This window comes from Alexandromys fortis, unplaced genomic scaffold (assembly GCF_014885135.2).
Source record: "Alexandromys fortis isolate MF-2015 unplaced genomic scaffold, M_Fortis_MF-2015_v1.1 scaffold_96, whole genome shotgun sequence".
Taxonomy (NCBI): Eukaryota; Metazoa; Chordata; class Mammalia; order Rodentia; family Cricetidae; genus Alexandromys; species Alexandromys fortis.
This window is the reverse complement of record NW_026068053.1, coordinates 5,839,706-5,862,204: the sequence shown is the minus strand read 5'-3', so window position 1 is coordinate 5,862,204 and position 22,499 is coordinate 5,839,706. Positions and strand designations below refer to the sequence as shown.

General features: G+C 40.7%; 1 protein-coding gene across 3 annotated transcripts; it reads right to left on the bottom strand.

The window, feature by feature from the left end:
- Window positions 1–4,468: 4,468 nt before the first annotated feature.
- On the bottom strand, window positions 4,469–21,624 carry Serpinb8 (serpin family B member 8). 3 transcript variants are annotated; one of them, XM_050119778.1, is made up of 8 exons: window positions 21,203–21,624; window positions 15,159–15,237; window positions 14,560–14,736; window positions 13,659–13,796; window positions 11,704–11,821; window positions 9,624–9,766; window positions 8,965–9,117; window positions 4,469–7,928 (listed from the first exon to the last, which is right to left on the bottom strand). In XM_050119778.1, the coding sequence occupies exons 2-8, from the start codon at window positions 15,231–15,233 to the stop codon at window positions 7,524–7,526; spliced, it is 1,209 nt and encodes a 402-aa protein (XP_049975735.1). In that variant the 5' UTR covers window positions 15,234–15,237; window positions 21,203–21,624; the 3' UTR covers window positions 4,469–7,523. The 3 variants fall into 3 exon arrangements, with proteins under 3 accessions (XP_049975735.1, XP_049975736.1, XP_049975738.1); XM_050119779.1 differs by lacking the exon at window positions 15,159–15,237; XM_050119781.1 differs by lacking the exon at window positions 15,159–15,237 and having other exon boundaries at window positions 21,360–21,624.
- Window positions 21,625–22,499: the final 875 nt, after the last annotated feature.

The following is a 22,499-nucleotide window of genomic DNA, read 5'->3' as shown; positions in this document are numbered from 1 at the left end:
TGCTTATCCAATACTAAGCAGTTATCCTTTACAGTTACATACAAGTAATATTATATAGACTGAGCAGGTTACAGTTATGTATTTAGGAAAGTATACTTATATATGGGTATGTTCTTAGTTAGTGCATTTGGCTCACTGCAGCTTACACTGCAGCTCTTGTCCTACTTGTTGGCATGAGTCCCATTTTTTCTGTGTTCTTCTTAAAATTTATTTATGGGATTAGAAAGTAACACAGTAGTTGAATATTAATGAATATTGATTCAGAATATGAAATACTAGTGGAAGATTGAAAATGTCCTCTTCAGGAAATTTCAAAACTTCAGATTCAATATTGTAAAGCAGATGATATTCTATAATATAGGGGAAATAATTACATGTGAATTTAGGTGAATCTTATGTATAAAATACTGAAGGTCAGTATTTCTTAACAAGAATAATCTGGTTCAGTTTTTCAGATGCAACATTCCATCTTACCATAAAATTGTACAGATGCACATAAAATTGATAATGTACCTTCCATGAAGTCCATACACTGAATTGAAATACCATAAAGATAGAACCCCAACTACAAGACATTTTCTTGCAACTTTATTGAAAATCCAAAGACTGACTACCATTATGGACCATTTAAAGTTAGATCTAGTAAGGTAGATAGGATGCAACAGCATGTATCTCTCAAACAAGTATGCATGTGCAAATTACAGTAAGTCACATCAGGATATAGCTCATATAAAGGATGCATATAGATAAGCATAAGTGCACAGTCACATAGATCATCACCTATAGTTAGAGAGTTATCCTAGAAGAAACAGAACCTGGGCAGAGTTTTAAAACTGTATTTATTGGAAGAAAGATTTTTCAGAGCACTGTAAGAGGAAAAAGCAAACTGAGTACAATGCATGCAATGGAGACAGAAATTCTTGTTCTGTGATTGTGTATCCAGGTCTGAGACATGGGACTAAAAGTTCAAGACTGATATCCTAAGATCCCTGATAACTCATTCTCTTCTCATATAAATGAGGTATATGCCAGTCTAAAAGGAATCCCAAGGACACAAGTATGAGGCACTTGCTTTAGGAAAGATAATATTCTTAAATCAGCCTATCACAGGATTTCTATTGTTGTGATGAAACACCATAACCAAAGCAAGTTGGGGAGGAAAGGGTTTATTTGGCTTATACTTCCACATTGTAGTCCATCACTAAAGGAAGCCAGGACAGTAACTCAAACAGAACAATATTCTGGAGGTAGGAACTCATGCAGAGACCATGGAGAGGTGATGCTTAGTATCTTACTCATCATGAGTTGCTTAGCCTGCTTTCTTAAAATAATGCAGGACTACCAGTCCAGGGGTAACACCACCCAAGATGGGCTGGGCCAGACCTCTAGAGAGAAGTTTCTGTCCCTCCTAGTTCCATAACCATTCAGTCTCAAAGAAACACACAGAAACTTACACTAATTATAAACTGTTTGGCCTATTAGCTCAGGCTTATTATTAACTAGCTCTTACAAATTGAATTAACACATAATACTTACCTATTTTTAGTCACATGCCTTGGTACCTTTAGTCAGTGAGGCATTCTCATCTTGCCTCCTCTGTGTCTGGCTAGTAACCACATCTCTCTTTTCCTCTTCACAGAATTCTCCTAGTCTAGTTGCCCCATCTATACTTCCTGCCTGGCTACTGCCCAATCAGTGTTTTATTAAACCAATACAAGTGTCAAATCTTTACAGTGTACAAAACCATTATTCCCTATCAATCACCAATTAACAAAATGCCCCACAGACTGAACTTATAGAGACAACTGTATCAATTTTCTCCATTGATGTTCCTTCTTTTCATATAATTCTATCTGCATCAACTGACATAAAACTAACCAGCACATAGCCATTTTTCTTTGAACAAAAATATTTATATAGTAAATGAAGTGAAAGTTTCAATAATTGCTTTGAACTTTGAGGTACTTAGGGCACATTTTGAAACATGAGTTTATCCACAAATCTTTAAGGCATTTCTTTCCATCCTGTGGTCCCTGAGATGTTGCAAAAAGTTAGTCATAGAGTCAGGAGTATATTGTCACAAAAGTAGAGGATGAAATAAAAATCTTGAGTAAACTTTGACTGCCCAATTGATGTGGGATTCTGCTCTATGTTATGAATATGTTTTATTATCATTGGTTAATAAAGAAACTGCTTTTGGCCAATTGTTTAACAGAATATAGCCAGAGGAATAGATATATAGAGAGCAGGGAAAGTCACAGAGAAACCATGTAGCCGCTGCAGGAGACAGACACTGAACGCTGGATGGAACCTTACTGGAAGGCCACAACCACATGATGAAACACAGATTAATAGAAATGGGTTAATTTAAGATATAAGAACTAGGCCAAACAGTGTTATAATAATATAATAATATAGTTTCTGTATGGTTATTTCAGGTCTGGGCATCTGAGAAACAAACAAGAAACCTCCACCAATACCCAATTCTATTAATTATTTTAATTTGTTTTTATTGTTGTCTGGTTCCTAGTAAGCCTAACTTTCCAATAAAATTAAAACAAACAAATACACACACACAAGCACAACACACAAATACATACACACACACATATTTTCTCAGAACTCCCAAGACTGAGTTTACCTTCTAAGAACCAACAAGAAACCAAGAAAGATTAATATAATACTTAAAGGACACTTTCCCAGGACTAAATGAATAGGCTGAAAATGTCAGAAGGGTCAAAACTTGGTTCATGATTTCTTGTAAATCTGGAGAAAGTGGGTTACTCCAAGTCCTGATCTTAAACCTGGGAATGGTTGGGTAATGGTGATGATTGAAATCCCAGACAGGCTAAAAGCTGGTGTCTTGTTTACCAAGACGATTTATGCAGCTTCCTGTTATAGTACCAGGTCACATCAGACATAACTCTGAAATAAGAAAAGTTTAATGTGCTACAGTGAGCAGAAGACAAGAGGTAAAAAGAGTTTATTTCATTATATACACAGCTGGAGGGTGAGAATTCATGTGGTCCCATGATATTTTTGACCACAGAAGTAAAATGTCCTCAGGCTTTTCCATTATTAGAAAAAGAAGAGAAAGAAATATTAAAGTAATATTTTAAACTATCCTAATCAATACTTATTATCAGCTCAGTGGCTTCTTTGATTTTATGATTCTAGTGATCAAAAATTACAGAGAGTAAGGCCATTGAGAAACCATGTTCATGTGCTATTTGTCCTATGGAGACTTTTACTCTATGAATATTGGTTTAGTTGGGTCAGGAGATGTCACTGACAAGAAAATAAGAGTCCAGATGTGAGAATAAGCTAGTTATAGAAGCATATAGACCTAGTAAATGGGTCTATTATTACTGGACTCAGCTGAAATTTCTTGTCTAGTCTTTACATATGGTTCACTAGAGAACTTTTCATGTTTCCAAGGTGTTTCAGTCAGAAGTACTGTGTTTCCTTCACAATTACGATTCTTTTGGATTGCCCTGTAAATTGTTCAGATTACTGATATATGCTACCATTTTTTAGTACATATGCCATCACACAACAGGCTCTCAACAACTTTTTAATGAAGGTCTAATACCACTCGTTCACTACTCCCAGCTCAGGTGTACCACTAACAATAATTATCCTAATAGGCACACTCTGAAAATATTTAACAAAATGCTCTAATAAATAAGGACATATGCTAAGGTGCCAAGCAAGCCATGTAAACTGAGTCTTAGATTCTATATCATAAAAGTGGCATTTGGATTATTCTCCCAAATCACGACTCAAATATTTATGTCTACAGCTTTCCAGTAAACTCACTTTTAATAATTTATCTCTATTTGCATTATGGAATTTTGCATGGTTCTTTACCTTATGTTGACAGAAAGATGATAGATTTCTCAAAGAGAATGAAGATAGTTTATTCTGAAGGTATTTGAGAGCATGGTCTGGGAACATAGATTTAAGTTTCTCAATTTTATGAGCCAATGTAGAGGCAGTTACATGAAATTGTATAGTTTTACAAAATAAAGAAATCATTTATCAAGACATGTTTAAAATATTTTGGTACATATAACTGAGAGACAGATACAGCAAGATGAGAAAAGTCTTTTTACATGTCCAAAATGTTATCTGATGACATTCTTAGGATTGGGGTTAGTGAAAGTTGGCATTCTCCTAAATTAATAGATTACAAGGATTTCTCTTAGTCATAAGATGTTAGTTCTGACCAAAGGTGGGCAAGGACAAGGAATGACTGTTCCATGGGGCTAGAACTAGACCTACGTAAGAAAATTAGCCTCCAAACTGCAACATCCTAATTGTGTGTGTGTATATACATATATACATATACATATATATATATATATTGTGTGTACACATATGCATACATAATACATGCACAACACACATATCTTAAATAGTCTATGCAGACAAAACTTCTTTTCAGTTTTGTTCACTGCCCTCAGGATTGATAGTTTTTTTTTTTTTCTGTCCACTTTATGGAAAGGAAATCAACCTTTATTCTATTCTTGATAGCAAAGTTATCAGAGTCCCTGGGTGATGCACAAATAATAAAAACTCAGAGAAAGATACTGGGGTTGGTTCAACCTAAAGACCAGAAACAACACAACCAACCACTGGCTTTTACCTAGACCTCAGACCAGAAAAGGTGATCCTGCCTCTAGGAAACCTCAGAATGAGAATCAGACTGAGAGATGTCTCCTCCCATTTTATAATCCTCTGTAGTTCTGTGATTAAGGGTGTGCACCACTATCACCTGGGTTTTATATCAATCTTGATTCTGAACTTTTATCTCTAAAAATATCCCTGTATTGTGCTCAAACTTAGGATAGTATGGGTTGCATGGGAAGAATCTCAGCTTTCATTACTGGTCCCCTAAAAAGCCCTATTACCCAGCAGACAAGTGAACCTTTCACAGATGAAGGAGTTTGGGGAATCTGCACTTACCACCTTCATGCCCAGAAAGCTTGAAGCTCCTGGGGCTTTATCTGGGAACTGATTCTTGGCTGGCTGCCCCTCTGCTAGTGAAGAGGTGGCTAGGGCAGTCTAACAGCCATACACTTTGTAACAGCGCTCTTAATAGCACTGCACCAGGGAAGCAAAATGAGCCACAGCCCAGCGGCAGATTTTTGTCTCCAAATTTGCTCCTTTCTCTATTTGAATGTCACTTTTCTAATTAGGAAGCAGAACAGATCAGCTAGAGAACTTGCTTAGCGCTGAAGGAGGCTTGCTAACCCCTTTCCCTGACACAAGGAGCAGCCCTGGAGATCTATTAGCAAAAGTCTTCATTCTGATGCAAGAAACTTCAAAGGCCCCAAATGAGGAAAGAGGTATCGCTGGAAAATGTTGAAATGACAAATAGCAATATTTCGGCTGACAAAAGATGAAGATGAAACAAATGTTAGAACAGAAAACATGGTTTTATTTTGCAAGCTCTGGCTGGCAGCTATCATCAAAGTCCTTAACTGAAATGAAAAAGGTGTCGATTTAACAGCACACTGGAGCCAACTTGGATTTCTAACGACAAAATTCATCTTTGAAATAACAAAAGCTTATAAAGCAGCAAGAAAAATGTCAATGCAGAAAGTAAAGTATATAGCCCCAAAATAGTCTTGTGCTGCACATTTGTTAGAGAATGGCAGAGGCACAAGCCACTTAGGGATCATCTGGGCAAACCCTTTCATGTTTCAAAGGAAAAACTGGACACAAAGAACTTTCCCTAACTTGCTCAAGGTCATGTAACTAGTTACTGACTTATGAATTGTTAGGGGTCACTTCCTCTGCTTACATGAAGTCAGATGCTGAGGACGTCTATCAGGAAACTCGCTCTTGCCCAGTTGTTGTGGCAACCTCACTCAGGACTGCAGATCAAGTTCACCAGATGCAATGACCTGGTATTTGTCTTTCTTTCCTTGAAACATGTGATGTGCACTGAACCACCAACTTGCAGAGACCCATCATATGGCCATGTCCACAACTGTGCAGACGGTTGCCCTCTGCGGTTAGTTCTAGCTGACATATGACAACAGGGCAGAGAATAAAGACTTCAGAGTCCAAGTATAACAAGCAAAAGCAAAGAGAGCTGGCAAAGGCCTGCTACAGAAATTGAATTCCACAGTACTAAAGATTATACATAAAAGCTCAAAGGTAAAATATTTATGTTTTTCAAATTCTACATAGTATGGGCAAGACCTCCTGAAAAGAGATAGGTTATTCCTATTCTGTTCAATTATTTAGCATTCTGCTGAGATTCCCCTAATCCTCGCCCAACTCCTCTTGGACCCTGCTGCCCCAGCTCCCAGTTGCCTGGCTAGCTTTATACCTGAAATAACAACACACAAACTGTATTCTTTTAAACACTGCTTGGCCCATTAGCTCTAACCCTTACTGGCTAATTCTGATATCCCAATCAACCCATCTCTAATAAGCACCGGTCTTACCAGGAAAGATTCAGCATGTCTGACCTGGCGACTTGCTTCATCGTGTCTGCCAGGGAGAGGGGAGCATGGCCTCTGAGCTCACTTCCTCTTCCTCCCAGCATTCTGTTCTGTTTACTCCTCCCACCTATATTTTAACCTATGAGGCCAAGCAGTTTCTTTATTACTTAACCAATGACGTTCCTCCATCACTTACTTACTGAAATTATTTCTTCTTTTCTTTAAATTTATTTCATTTTATGTGCATTGTTGTGAGGGTGTCAGATCCCCTGGAACTAGAGTTATAGACAGCTGTGAGAGCTGCCATGTGGGTGGTGGGAATTGAACCTGGGTCCTCTGTAAGAGCAGTCAGTGTGCTGAACCACGGAGCCATCTCTCCAGGCCGAAGCCTTGAACTTCTACTTGAAACTTGTGGGAAGAGTTGTCTAAATGGTGGACATACAGGACTGTTCAGTAACACTGATGGAATGAGAGATTGTCTCAGCTTCTTGTGAGACAGGGGACAAGTTCTTGTTATTCTATAGATGTAATGGGGACCTTCAACTGGCATTGCCTGATAAGACTGGCAGTGGAGGAGATGTTAGCAGTGTGGGATAGCACTTTGGGAGCTGGGTTTTGAATAAGGCTGGAGACAATCAGAAGCTACTTAGACACTACAAACCTTCTCAGCTCCAAACTCCCCACACATGGCATTGGAGCTATCAGCAAAGATATTCACCAACTAGTAAGTATACTCTTTGTTTGTGCAGTGAAACCACCTTGCCAAATCTGGAAACATAGGATTTTAATTCTGGCATGTGGCAAAAAATTATGTGTAAAGCAATCACACGTTACACTTTCTTGTCTTTTTGAAACAGGTATCAAAAGGCTAGCCTCAAGTTTTCTATGTAGCTGAGGATGACTTTTGAACTGATCCCCCTGCCCTGTACCTCCCTAATGCTAGAACAGCAGGGAGGCACCATCATGCCTGTTTTTATAGGGTACTTAGGGTTGAACCCAGGGGATGGTGCTTGCTATGCAAGCGCTCTACCAACTGAGATACACCCTCAGCCCACGATAATGCCTTTATGGAGAAGAGAACCTGCCACAGAACAGGATGCTGCTGGTTTTGTGGTGCCAGATGAAGAAAAGGAATGGGTGGTCAGCACAAAATCTTGGTTCTACTCTAATGCTCCGGGCATTCCTGATCACGGCGGTGGTCGCCGCTGCTTCTGTGCCTTCCTCGTTGACCTCAACAAAGCACTTGTGGGCAACCTTGGACACGGGCACATTCTTTTGAGTTGCCATTCCAGAAAAGTCCGCCTTTGCTTCTTCAAAGGCATCTGTCATTCCCAAACTCTGAAGAAAAGATTCCAGGTCATAACTCTCCTCCAGCTTTAATCTGGGGAAATAAACTTGGACTTTACTTTCTGTCATGTTTTCTGGGTTTGTCCAAGCTCTGAATTTCTCATAGGTAAGTGCTTTTTCTACCTGAAATGACAAAGGGTCAATTTTTAAAATTAGGAGGACAGTAGGCTACTTTCACTTGCATTTCTTCATCCCTTTACTTAGTGAGGAGTGACAGCCATTTGACGTTGTTTCTATTCCTAGAATTTTCTCAATTTCTTCTCACAGGGCCACGGTAGTTCTCATTCTTGACATATGTCAATAGCTTTCTGATTACATAGAAAAAAAAGGAAATCAAGTGTCCTTACCATCTATCCTGTGCCCTCCCATGGTGGGCAAAAGCTTTGCCAGCAGACAGCTGACTTACCAGAACACTCCTGTTCATTCACCTTCTACTTTGTAAGTCTCTACTTCATGTATTTTGTTCCTTTGCTGTCATAAAGAGGATTAAATTAAACTGCAGATCCATACTTTAGGTCTTTGTGTTCAAGGTGTGTTCCATGAGTCAACTGCACTTGCCTCATCTGAAAACTTGTTAGAAATGCAAAATCTCAAGCTGAAATCCCAGCACTTGGGAGGCAGAGGCAGGCGGATCTCTGTGAGTTCGAGACCAGCCTGGTCTACAAGAGCTAGTTCCAGGACAGACAGGCTCCAAAACCACAGAGAAACCCTGTCTCGAAAAACCAAAAAAAAAAAAAAAAAAAAAAAAAAAAAAAAAAAATCTCAAGCTGAATTACAACCTGCATTACTGAAACTATTACCCATGGTGTTCCTAAGCACGTTAATATGCGGGAAACTCTGCCACTATCCAATGCTATCCTTTTTCCAGGATCTTTGCTAAAGAATGATTGGGCTATCAACTAGACTCACCCTCCTAAATTTAAAAAAAAATGCTGTTATATTTTTGGAACATTCTCATCCTAACATCATCAAAACTTGTCTACTTCTGGACAAACATGAAAAAAAGTGCATACACATGTTCACTGAAGGGAACACCTGCATGCTCATCCAGCACGACTTAGAATAATCTTAGCTGGAAACTCTGCAAACGCAGCCGAGAGATGGACTTGGAAAATGAGCTCAACTGGCAATGCACAGACACTTGGTGCCCAGGACTCACCACAGCCAGATCAGTGTTCTCATCAGGAAGCAGAACAACCATGCACAGCTCCTCCTCTGCATAGGGCAAAACCAGGACCTGCATGTTCACCTCATCCACATGCCCCATCATAAACTTAGCATGCTTGAACATCATCTGCACTGTTTTTTTCTCCTGATGAAAATGAAATTGAAATTAAAATTAGAATAAATTTCTAAAATGATAAATATAATTTACTACAAACAACTTATATCCAACTCTCGGGACTCAGAAGAGTATAAGATGATCATTATTTCTGTGCACTTAGTCTGTTAAATGTAAAATCTTCCTTAGCCCATTGCAGTGTTGAATGGGCTTATGTTCATTGGATGAGGTATCACTAGGTAAAATCACACATTTGTGTAGCCTGCTATTGTTAAACTGACAGAAGTCAAATTCCATTCCATATTTAAGATAAGAGAAATTGACCAAAGATGAGTAAAGAAAAAAGATAACTACCAGTGTACACATTGTTCTAGTTTCTCTTTCTACCTCTAATTACAGATATAGAAGAGGTATTAGTTTAATTCAGAAATAGAATAAGAATCAAGTGTAAAACAAACTGTTCCTTTTCTCATCCGCCATCTTTCCAGCTTACTACTTATAAAAAAATAACAATACATTGGAAAATACTGCCCTACCTGGTTAGTTTTAAATGGCATGCCCCTTGTGTACTTTCTGTCAAATTGAGCCTTCCACTTTCCTTTGAAATACATGGCATTCACGAGAACGAGCTTAGTCAGTGAGGAGACTGTTCCAGGACTGAGAACTTCTGAAATTTTACCTGTAGAGAATGTAAAAAATGTTTAAAAGAAGAAGAAGATGTCTGTATGAAAAGTCTATTGTGAGTTGGAGATAAGGGTAGTGATAAGCACTCTCCTATAATCAATTATCCTGACATAAAATTTAAAGGCCAGATTAGGTAGAGAACTAGGCTTCAGTCCTGTCTAATGCATCATTTGTCCTTAAACAATAACCATGTTTTCTGCTCCTCATAAGTCTTTTGCATCCCTAGCCTGGCCTCAACCTTGCTACACAGCAGAAGCTACCAACAAACACACAGCCTTCCTTCTTCAGCCTCAGTAGTGCTGATGTATCAGGTATGTGTGAACATGCCCTGTGTAGAGAGAAGTTTGAAAGCATGTGTGGCTGCTATGGCTTAGCCTTGAGTTTGCGTGTCTATCAGTTCAGGATGAGAGCATTTCCCTGAACTTCTGCTCAATTCACAGAGGTAGCAGTTGGCTACACTAAGAAAATAAGCCAATATCTTTGATTCCAACAATGCCCTCTTGGTCTTAGCACTACAAGATCACAGTTACATTACTATGGACATTTTACTTGGATTACTTCTTGGTTGGGTACAACTTCACTGTGCAAGGTAAAGGAGTTAGTTAGTGATGCCTGATTCAATTTCAATTGCCACAAATACCCTCAGTTACTGTCAAGTGACAATTGGAAGGTAAATCCAGTCCTGGTTAAGAATCACTACTTAGTACTAATTTCCAAATCACGTTTATATAATCAGAGGTTTCCAAAAGATCAGAAATATACACTTGTAATATAAAGGTATATATTCATACACATTTATGTATATAGATGTGTGGGTATATATGTGCATGTGTGCGTGTGTGTGTGTGTATAGGTATATGTAGGTATATATAAAGGAAGGAAGGCTATCCAAAAAGTAAGCCAGAGAAAGAAATTATGGAAACAGGATAAAGGGCTCAAGTTCCATGTCCAATGACAAGATGATCTTAAAGACAGCCTTCAGCTCTACTATTCTGGAAAAGCATACAGGGGTGCCTACATGGAGGATGTGAAGAGATAAAGAGAAGTGATGGTACACGAAAGGCAACCTTCTGAGACTGCCTCTGCTGACGTACTGTTATCTCATCCACGGACATGCTAGAGCCCACTAGGTGATGATGCATGAGCTATGGTAGGGGGGCTCTTCCTTCCTGGGCTTAAGGTCTGACCAGTGTTAGTATAATCAGGGAACCACTGCTAATTCAAATATGGTGAGAGTATCATATCAATTAAATGTATTAGATGCTAGGTTCTAGATTGTCACTTGAACAAATAAATGACTTTTAATTCCCCCACATCTTAGAAGTCTCTAGGTTTCTTTCTTGTTATTTAGGGCACCCTCTTTTACTCAACATTCAAGTCAAGAGCAGGCCAGAATATTTCATGAGGAGGTTTGTGAATGTTGTAAGCCAAATAGTAACAAGACAACAAGATTCTAGAGCAAATTTGAAAAAGAGTCATGTTCTGAAACAACTCTGGTCCCCTGGTTATGTTAGGAGGAGGATGAGGCCACCATGGTCACATTAAGAGAAGGATGAAGGCTGCAGGTGAACTGATGAACTGCTCAGATTCAAACAGGTAGGGAACGGGCCAACTCTAACTGATACACCATCTAAACTTCATCCCAAGACGATACTTCTGTTTCAGAGAACAGCAGAACATTACCAGGGACCCCAAAGGAAGCATTTACCAGGGACTTCTCAGCACAGTTTTAAGGGAAGCAGTCTGAGACTCAACATTGGGTTACTTTTTAAATGTTACAATCTGATAGTCCCAAGGAAAGTCCAGCATACACATCATTATAGCTCTGAGAACCAGGCCACAGGAAGAACACCATGGAGGGCCCAGCCCCATCTTCCACAGAGCTCACTGTCCCTCCTAACTCCAAAGTCCACCTAAATCAAAGCCTCCTACCTTCAGTCTTTTCCATCACCCAGTTGTTGATGTGTTTCCTGCACTCTTCAGTGTTCTCAGCAAAGGACAGCTCTTCCAGCTCTGCCTGATAGAACTTCTGGCAGGAATCCTTGAAGGTCTATGGGCATAAACAGGGGTTGGAGCCTATTCAGCTAAGTTTCTCACAGTTGGGGGAACAAATGTTTTTTCTTAACATTTTTCTAGCATAAGGGTCTGTGGAGGTGATGCTGTATTTCAAGATGTATTCATACAATTCTCAAAAAAGATGTGGGTCTCCTACACTGCCCAATGTTGAGAGAAATACTGGATGCCAGGAGAAAAGATGCACCTGGCTGGGTGGCATGTCGCCTGTTAAGAGGACACGCTGTACACAATGGATGGCCCATGTCCTGTTAGCAGAATACCCTATACACAATGGGTGGCCCATGGCCTGATAACAGATACCCTGTACACAAAGACATTTAAGCCAAGTTAGGACTGTTGTTATCCATACACAAAGCACAGATATTTCTCTTGCAGACATGCCAAGATGACTTTGTTTGATTTTCTGTTTTCCCACCTGGCAGGCACTCACACTTTTCTACTGATTACACTATAAAGAACTAGAATGTAAACTTAAAAGTAGACAAGGAAGTAACCAGAATGTTTATGTCTGGAACATAATGATTGGGCAGTTCTCAAACTCTTTATCAAACCTGTTTCCAAAATTATTTACATTATGATTCATAACAGTAGCAAATGAAGTAGCAATGAAAATACTTTCATAGTTGGGGGTCACTACAACATGAGGAACTGTTTGAAAGGGTCGCAGCATTAGGAAGGTTGAGAGCAACCGTTGGATTATAGGGAACAAGGAAAGGTACTTGGAAGTAACAAAAGATAATGGGGATCATGGATCCTCATTAAATATATGTATATGAATGAATGCATTTGTGTATGTGAACCTCTATGTATGTTCGCTTATATCAGCAAAGTCAAACATAAGTAAAAGTTAAATTAGGAGATTCCCTAACACAGTATAACTCAGATAACTTCCCTACAAAAATGTGTTTTCAGATACATATGTAGCGATTAACTTCACTCTCTGTTCAATACCTAAAATGTTTTAGAGCCCATATACAGTAGAAATGTACACTATGGGTTATTGTGCCACCAATATGTAAAGCTGATGTTCAAAGTGAACATGACTTCATTAGAAGAACCGTGGGATCCAGAGTCATCTCCAGTGATAGATAAGACTAAATCAGCAAGCCAACAGGGACAGAATTTACCATAGCCAGGACAGCGTCCTCCTGAGCCTCATGTAGGAACACTCAGAACTTTCAGCCAATAAAATGGTCAAGCTTGCACCATTCATTTCCCTAATTTCAGGTCAGTGACAGTCTGCACATTATGCGACATGACTGTCAGACCTCACTCGTTTTAGTGGACTGTGAATTTGGGATTATGTGCTCAAGCACGAAGACATTTTTATCTTAGACTATTTTTTCAGTGGTTGAGTTTGTGAGACTATAAATAACCAATGCAGGCACAAAAAGACCCATTAAAAGCAATCTAAAATAATGTGGAAGCCACAGCCTACAACCAACCCATCAGAATTCATTTAACAGTGGTGATTTAGAAGACAGAGTAGATCTTAGAAACCTTGAAAGTTTGTCTCAACAATACTCAGCCCCAAAAGCACAGGTAGGATGGGGAGGGGCTCTATATAACATGGTGTATGACATGGTCACTCAAGGGGAGGAGAGAAAGAGTGAGAATACCTATCAGGGTGTAAAGAACTTGAGAGGACATAATTCAAAAGCAGTCCTAAACCCCACAATAACAGTGTCACAAGAATAATTCTAAGCACATTTCTATGGAGAGACCATTAAACTTTGCTGCCTGCTTTTCTTCAATTTTCGTCATTTTTATCGTTTTCAACTTCTTTTCCTCAATGTCTGAGTACAACATACCGAAAGGAAATCAAATGATTCTTCTCCAAAAAGTCGGCAGGCGCTTTTTAGCAAGTACTGGGTGCCAGTTTTGTTAACCTCTGAGAGGAGGGTCTGGAAACCTTTGTGAACATCTCTACCTTCGTTCAAGCCAAGTACCTAGGAATAGAATAAATAGACTATTGAACACGGTCATTATCTCCCCTTCTGCACACAAACCCAGCTAAGGGATGGCAATGTGACATGTTCCTATAGTACAAGGAGTCAGGGTGATTGTCTCAGTAGGTTTACAAGCCAGCATGTTTGTCATCTGAAGCTGTGATGGGGCTGCCCAGTGCTTTAGAGGACATTGGCAGCATTTGTGGCCTCTACCCACTAGATGTCAGTAGCACCTCTCTGCTCTGAGAACAAAAGCACTGAGGACGTGTCTCTGGGGAAGCAAAAATGCCCTCTTTGGGTGAGGGTCCTTGGTCTGCAGGAATCATTCATCCTAGTAAGGCATCATGTGATAACCCAGGATCGATGCACAGCATAGAAATTAGACAACAGTAGAACAAGTCCAAGTGCCTTTATCAATGGCTTCTCAGTCAGCCCCTCTTGTCAGCCACATTCAGAGAATCCGGTTTGATCGCATGACTCTTTAAGACATAATGCTTCAAAAACTAGAAAGATAACAAAGATGGGGTGCATCATGTTCCTTTGTGTGGGTCTCCTGTAAACTGTGGAGATGACTGGTTCCACATGACTGCCTTGCTCCTGTGCTGGTCCATATCTGAAACAGTATAGAGTCTCCCCTCCACCATCAGCCACTGACTTCTACCCTCTGGCTGAGGATACAGAAAGAACCCCTGGTGTAGGGAGCCAAAACCAACCTGCTGTTTGTCTGCCATGCACTCCTTCCTGCAACTTCCAGTAAGCATACCTGGGACATTTGGGCTGCAGTGTTTCCTTTGGCTCCCAAGTAGACCATGGCCAGGGCAGAGGAGACACTCAAGGGACAGAAAAACAGGTTTTGTGACTTGTCTTCTTCACCCAATACTTTCAAGAGGCTGATGGCAAAAGAGCCATTGGCTTCACAGAGGTCATCCATTTGAGAGGTCTAGACCGAAGGCACAGAACAGAGGTACATCAACAGAGGATTTATGTAGTCACATGGATGCCAGGGCCTCCATCAGGGGACACTAGGCAAATCAGATAAAATATCAGTCTGTACCTCAGAGATACCGAGTCCTACCCCTAAACCCTATAAATGCTATTTTATTATATTACTTAGCAGTAAGTACATTACTGTGGTATTTAATTAAGGATTTTAGACATATACATTAACCTACAGTATTAAGGAAAGTGTAATAAACTTGCAAATGCTCTTATAACAGAGAGAAGTAGGAAGGTCAGGGTAAGAAACAGAGATGCAGGCAGAGGGCCCTGTGATGGCAGGCCACCAATGTGGCCACCTCAAGAAGTTGGTAAAAGAAAACAAATCCAAAATTCTCCCTGGGGGCCTTGGTGAGAGCAGGGTACCAGGCTCTGCTGTACAACTGCTGAATTTGGACCTCTTGGACGTGGAGATGATGAATTTGTGTCCTGTGCAGTCATAAGCCTGTAAGAAAATTGAAGGGTTAGTGGCCTAAGAGCCTCAGGTGGACTGAAAAGCTCTGGACAGGGAAGCTGACTTGACTGGCCACACCTGTGGAAGCCTTTGTTGAGGAGATCCACACACCAAATCTGGTGGCATCACCACTTCCAGACATGCAGACAGAATCTTCCATCACCAAAGTTTCTGCTTTTCCATCTGATAAAACCCTAACCACTGCTGCTACATTCACACACACAGTTTCACTTCTGCAGAAAGACTGCAGCACTTCAGCTGTTCTAATTAAAGAACTTCTGGTCCTGAAGATGTCCATCTTCTTCCATTCACTTCCACACTGCCTCCATCAATGCTTGTCTAACAAAAACAGTATACAACCAATATGAAATCAAAGTCAAATATCCCCCCTGCCTATATACAAATGTAACCCATGTTCATGTAGCTCACGAACATAGGACTCTCCAAGAAAGGGGCTCAAACAACCTCCAAAATTGTTTAATTCCTCCCTTTAACAGTAAGTCCCTCATTAAGTAGCCTTTGGGGTACACTTCCAGCCACTGTTCTCAGCATCGCCCCTTTGACCCCAATAAAATGAGGTTAATACAGGAATTGCCTCAAGGAGGGAGGGACTGGAAGGCTGAGCAGGACGTGGATGACCCTTCTGGATCTCCACTGAGTCATTAGAGACTGGAACTCCTGGATTCCAGAGCCTGTCATCCCTAGTCATCACACACAAACAAAACAAGAGAACACTGCTATTTCCTCTTTCACTTTGATGTCTTTAATATAATCATTTTAAAAATTTCTAAGAATAATAACTAATTTTCTGCAGATGCATGGTGTACTTCTGTTACCATGAAAAGTAAAAACTGGGAGGATAAAAATTTACCAGTTTTGGAGGCTCTGTTTAGGATAGTATAACCTGAAATGTGGACTGTTGAAGATGAAAAATTTATGCGAATCAGTGTGACTCCAAAAATATAAAACACTTTCCACAAGATCTATTGAGACTAGTGTGGCAACCTGCAAAGAGGGTGTGTGGGGAGAGGGTTTATTTCACATGAAACCCGCACCTAGAAGCAATGACTTTGGATCTGTCCTGGCCAGAATGCCTTTCCCTCAGCTTCACTAAAAAGAAATAAAGCTAAACTTGGCCAAATATGCAAAGATCCTCCTGCTTAGAGCCCTGACTTCCTTCCTCCCAAAGCTTTGACTTTAGAAACCTTGTCATTATTAAGATCTTCGCCCTTTGAAATGTAAATTAACTGCCTCCAGCCAATTTTATACCCACGTATGCCCAAGAACACCAAAGCCATCATTGAAATGTGGCTACCCAGTTGAGCCCTATTATCCTGCCTCTGCAAATACTAATACCCCAGTCTAGGTCTGGCCTAGCAGCACAGTCCTGTTGTCTCACTTACACGGGAAACTGAGACAAACATAATGATCACAAGTTCAATGACAGTCTGGGCTACAGATTAAGTTCAATAGCAGCCAAGACAATTCAGAGATATGCTATCTCAAATTGTAAGTAAAAAGAGGGTTTGACTTCAAAACCCTTCCCCCAAAGCACATCTAGCACCACAAATAAACACCAAGAAAATAAGAGACAACGTAAGCATGAATCTTGCTTCAAGTGATAAAAGTAATATTACTTATATCATTATTATCATTGTGATTAATCCTTCATTATTAATCATTATGATTGTACCAAAATGTCACATGATCATTATTAGTAGTTGCTGTTATTAGTTATTGTAATTTTAAATTATTGTCTTTCACAATAATTTTATATGCATTGTGTGTATTTCTATTAAACTTTATGATGACCCTGGCTAGTAAGTTTTAGAAGATTTAAATCTCACCAAGTTAGTCACTATGGCCCTATATGCTGTGGGATAATGCTCTTGTACATTCTAAAGATTTGTCACTCATATTGGTTGATAAAATGCTGATTGGCACGTAGCCAGGCAGGAAGTATAGGCAGAGCAAACAGGCTAGGAGAATTTTGGGAAAACGAAAGGCAGAGACACAGTCACCAGTCAGATGTGAAGAAGAAAGATGGAAATGCCTTACTGGGAAAAAGTACCAAGCCACATAGGTAAAAACTGTGGGTTAATTTAAGTTGTAAGAGCTAGTTAATAATAAGTCTGAGCTAAAAGGCCAAACAGTTAGTACTTAATATAAGCCTTTGTGTGTTTATTTGGGACTTAATGACTACAGGATTGGGTGGGACAGAAACTTCTCTCTACACCTACAAACTGTTTTTTTTTTTTTAATATGCTATCTTTTCTCCCATATGCACATAAAATTCTAACTGGAACTTTTAAACCCCACAAGAAGATTATGTTATAATTTGGAAATTAACAACAACAACAACAACAAAAACCAATATGGCAAACACTAGAAACTTTACCTAGAGCATATGGCCATGCACATGTTCATTTCCCTGTATAGACAGATCATGAACTCAGAACGTCACATACAGTAGCTTTGCACTCATACTTTATTGAGGTCCAAGGACTTGATGGTCACTTGTATCTCTCAGACACAATAAAAAGTGGGGAACTTATGGCTCAGACTTGGGAATTTTGCTCAAGTTTTTGTATAAACTCCCCCCATCCAGGCATGTTTTAAGAGAAGCCGCAGTAGAACAGGATCTACCTCGTCTTCAGGCAACATTTGTCCTCACAGCCTCACCTTGCACTTGACATTTCAGAAGATAGAGGCCTAAACAAATTGCACAAATTTCATCAACCAGAAGGTGGCACCAAAGAAACTCTAAGAAAAGGAAAATAAAGTCTGATAAAACATGACCAAATTCTGATTTGATCCTACCTTAAGATAAAACCTTGGGGTGTGTGCATGTGTGTGTGTGTGTGTGTGTGTGTGTGTGTAGTGCATGTTTCACCTTGTCTGACCAGGCCAACAGAATAAACTAAACTACTGCATAAAACACAACTACTTTACATGTAATTGCTCCTAATTGCAAACTCTTAATTCTAGTTCCTTTCACGCCTTCTTCCTTCATCTCACTTCCTTGACCCCATTCCTTTTTAGCACGTAGGTAGTAGGCAACAGCATACCACAGTTTGGTGAGCACATGATGACACACACATGTAAATGGCTCACATGCACACACCCACTGGCATGTGTAAACACACTTGTATGCACACGTGTGCGCATGTATACACACACATACACGTAAAGCATGGTCCTACTTACTACAAAAGTTAATCTAGAACAGGAGCTATGTGAAAATATGACTCTGTCCTTGTTTTCTTGTCTCAATCTTAGTTACACAAGAAGCTTTTGAGAAAGTTGGAAGGTCAAGCAAAATGGACTTTGCCTAGTAAATCTAAAGTGAAATTATTTTCAGTAAAATACTAAATAATACCTTTAGGGTTCATTCTGCAACTAGACTGGCACATAAATGAATTAGTATTCAGTTAATTTTCATTTTTACAAGTGAAGAAATAAGAACAAGGACAATTAAATACTGTCCAGAGGATTCACAGAAGTGACACCCTGAAAACCAAGCTCCCTGCTTCTGAGTGTGTGACACCATTCTTTTGCTGGGAGTATGAAACACTTCATTTCTCCACAATCTCCAAAATGCAAACATTCAGAGAGCATTTGTGCTGTCGTCTCCTTTCATGTTTGTCAGAACAAGACAAAAGAACGACCCATGGGGAACAATGCCCCAGGAACTGTAAGAGAGGCTCCAGAAGGAAAGGAAGAGGGCCTTTTACCTCAAGAGCAGTTTTCCCCTGGATTGTTCTTGGATGTGATATCTTGGCTTCTCAGTTAAATATTTACATTCCATTTATAGGGCATGTTAATTCTTGGTGGATGTCGGAACGTAGCTATAGGACCCAATCTGATGGCAGGACAAGCTGACTGCAGTCTTCAGTGTACTCTGAATCTAGATATGGTCTCTGCCTTGCTTTCCTGGTTTCTCAGAAATAATCTATAGTGCATGCCAGGTAACTGTGTTTCAATTGGTCTGTCTTGAGAAAGTTCTGTTAATATTTAGTGTGTGCTTGCTGGCACTTATTTACATTTTTTTATGATCATGTTTACTGAACAACCTTCCTCGAATCGTTGCTTTCTTTGTTGCATTCATGTATAAAAGTATACTCTTATTCACGATACACACATAATTAAAGTTGTCTGTATTAGACTGTAGTCTGCCCCATTCTTTCAGGTCCTCAGATCCCATGTCTCAGACACAGATCTGCAAGGGTCAACAAAAATCGACAAATGTCAGGAGAGGAGAAGAGAAAAAATAGTTGTCAAATCCCTGACCACAGAAACACTGAAATGCCTGATCTCTGAAGCAGATAATTTGTCAAGGCTTCTGTGCCAAGGAATCCCACCAGTAGTGGAGCTGATTTCTAATAAAATCCCATGTAGTCATCTCAAAGAAGCTGCCTCTGAAAATGTGAGCAGGAATTCTGGAGGGGTACTAAGGGGGAATTTCAGTCTGAGAAACTGGCAGACACACACACACACAAACAAAAGTAGGCAGATCATGTTTGTGTGGCATTCTGGGGACTGGTCTGTTTGGAATCCTGTGAGATACCAGGGGGAGATAAGATGGGTCTCTTCTGCTGAATTGATGAGTCTAAACATGAGCTAGGGGCTAGAAGACAAACACTTCTAACAAAGTGTTATATGTAGATATCAGGCCTTAGGAAAATGACACAGCTCACTATTTGGTATATAAAGAGGCTAGGGTGTCTGTGAGTAGGCCACTATCTTGGACCATTGACTGTTGATATAGATGAGGCCCTGACTGGAGAAGTAGGTATTTTCAGGTAGAGTGGTTGTTGCAAATTAGGAAAGAGGGAGGAAGCAAGAATCAGTGTAAAGCTCCCTGCAAAAATGCATATTTAGGTCAAGAGGCATAGGAAGTACCTATGAAGAACTAGCTTGGAATGGGGAAGGTGTTCCATTTGAGAAGTGTGGGAACTATCAAGTCATCCGAAGCTGTAAGGTGGCAGCCGCTGCAGTTTGAAAATGTAGGGCAAAAAACAGATGAACATTCCAGAACAAGCATTAGAGGCTTTGGGCATCCTGACTCCAGCCTTTGTTAACAGGTGAAATTTTCAAAGAGAAATCCACCTTATTCTAGGGGATGTCCAATGTTTGAAGGTTGTGTATGAGAGGGTTGAAGGTTGTGTATGAGAGGGAGGGAGGGAGGGAGGGAGGGAGGGAGGGAGAAAATAAAATGAAATCGTGACCTCGGAAACAGCTGATTAAGAGAACCTGGAGCGTATGTCTGCGTGGTCCACCATCCCAGCATAGGTGGACACACAGCCTTGACATGGGACAAAAAGCTCTCCAAGGCAGTCTGGGCCTGCAATGCACGGCTGTAGGGCAGGTGCCTGAGAGCTGAAGAGAATCTAGAAAGTGGGGAGCTCAGCTGAAGAACATTACACAGGCAGGGCGAATGCGGGGTGGGGGGTGGGGCGGGATGAAGCAGCTTTGTTTTATGTTGACAAGAAGCAGTCAATGAAAGAAAGATAAAGGGAAGGTAAGAAAATGTTGGGGGGGGCGGTTCAGTGGAAAACTGTGTGAGGTGGGAGAGAGGAAGGAGAAGGGTATTGGCAGTAAATGAGGAACAGAGGGAACTTTTCTTTTCCACCCAGCGTGGGATGAGCCCAACACCCCAAACTAGCTTGAGGCTCCACGAAAATTCCTGGCTCCTAGCAGGTCACTCCCTAGCATTTTTTTCTGCACCCGCAGCTTATTCTTTCGCGGATGTAAAAAGCTCCAGCGCCCGCTGCCAGGCATCAAAGCCCAGGGTTTGGGGTGGCAGCAGTGTCAGGGGCCTAGGCCTGCCCGGGAAACACGCCCACCCGGAAGCAGGCGCGGGACCCAGAATACGCCTGCGCTCTGCTAGCCTCGCCCGAGGCGGGCTGCCCAGGCTTAGACCCACGTGACCCTGCAGCCCCTTGGCTGACCCTACCTGCTGGTCGGCGTCCTCGCCAGCTCCCGGGCTCTTGCCTTTCCTTTGGCGGGATCTGCGGGATCTGCCTTCTCCCGCGGGGCCTCTCCCTCCGGCTCCGCAGAGCAGTTGTCTGTTCTGGGAACCTGGGGGTGTGAGAGCCTCACACAACTCCTACCTTAGTGATTAACTGCGGCTGCGGCTTCTTCTAGTCCTGCTTTGTGGACTATTAAAGTCCGCCTTGATCCGGGGCAAGGCTCCCTCGGGTGACTCAGAGCATAATGAACAGGCCCCAACAGTCTGACTCACTCTACCCGGCTACCCAGAGTGGCACATGGGAAGGGGACTGGCCAAGCAGCCTCCTACAGGGCTGCAGGGCGGTCTACTGACACCAGTACCTGGATTTGAGGACAAAGCTAGGGTTTAGTAGCCCAGGACAGTGTGGATGACTTTGCCCAGTTTCAGGACTAGTTTGTTTTCCCAGGTCACTATGTGTTACATTTGTTTTGTGTGTATGAAAGAATAGCTTTGAAAGTTGAAATTTAACCTTGAAAATTAACCAGAGGCAAAGCCAGGGATTGCAGCTATTGCTGGGGCATACTGGACTGTTTTGCTTAGCAACCTAGCTTTTGGCTTGCATCCTCAAAGTTGATCACATGATGATATATGTTGACTGTTATACAAATATACACACGATATACAACTGCCATAAAACACACAAACTCTATAAAAGGCTTTACAACTAGGAATAAACATGTTTGTACTGCAAAAAAAAAAATATGTACTTTGTTTTGTGTGTGTTTTAGTTTGATGTTTTGACAGGGATTTGAAGATTTGCTTTAATTTTGATTCATTACTAACTGGATTGTTGGCTGTCCTAAAGAAAACATATTTCAGGAAATGAGATGTTTAGAATGTAATGCAAGCTTTCTTTACCAAACCTTTACCCTTAATTTTTAGCTTGCATGCTAGCTCATCTGTTTTGATATGAAACACTGAAAATCTGAACACTTTGTACTGCATTGTACTCCTATTTGGAAGACCATTATGGAGTCTCATTTCCAGGCCTCTGAGACTTATCTTTTCCAGCCTTCAAAGCATGTGATGTCATGTTAGAGTCAGAGAATCTGGGAATAATCCACTAAAGAAGACCTGGTTCAAGTAAGCCAAAAATGTATTTAGAAAAAATGGTATCAGGGAGGTGACAGGGTTCAAACTCCAAACTGGGTCCTGATGCAGGGGCAGCAGCCAGTTTTAAAGGGGAAAACCACACACACACACACACACACACACACACACACACACACACANAAAAAAA

Coding starts and splice junctions, on each gene's coding strand:
- Serpinb8 (XM_050119778.1), bottom strand. CDS start 15,233: ATGACTGCACAGGACACAAATTCATCATCTCCACGTCCAAGAGGTCCA. Junction 13,797..14,559: donor CTGCAGCCCAAATGTCCCAG/GTATGCTTACTG, acceptor TTCTATTCCTAG/GTACTTGGCTTGAACGAAGG. Junction 9,767..11,703: donor GGTGATGGAAAAGACTGAAG/GTAGGAGGCTTT, acceptor CATTCTCTACAG/GTAAAATTTCAGAAGTTCTC.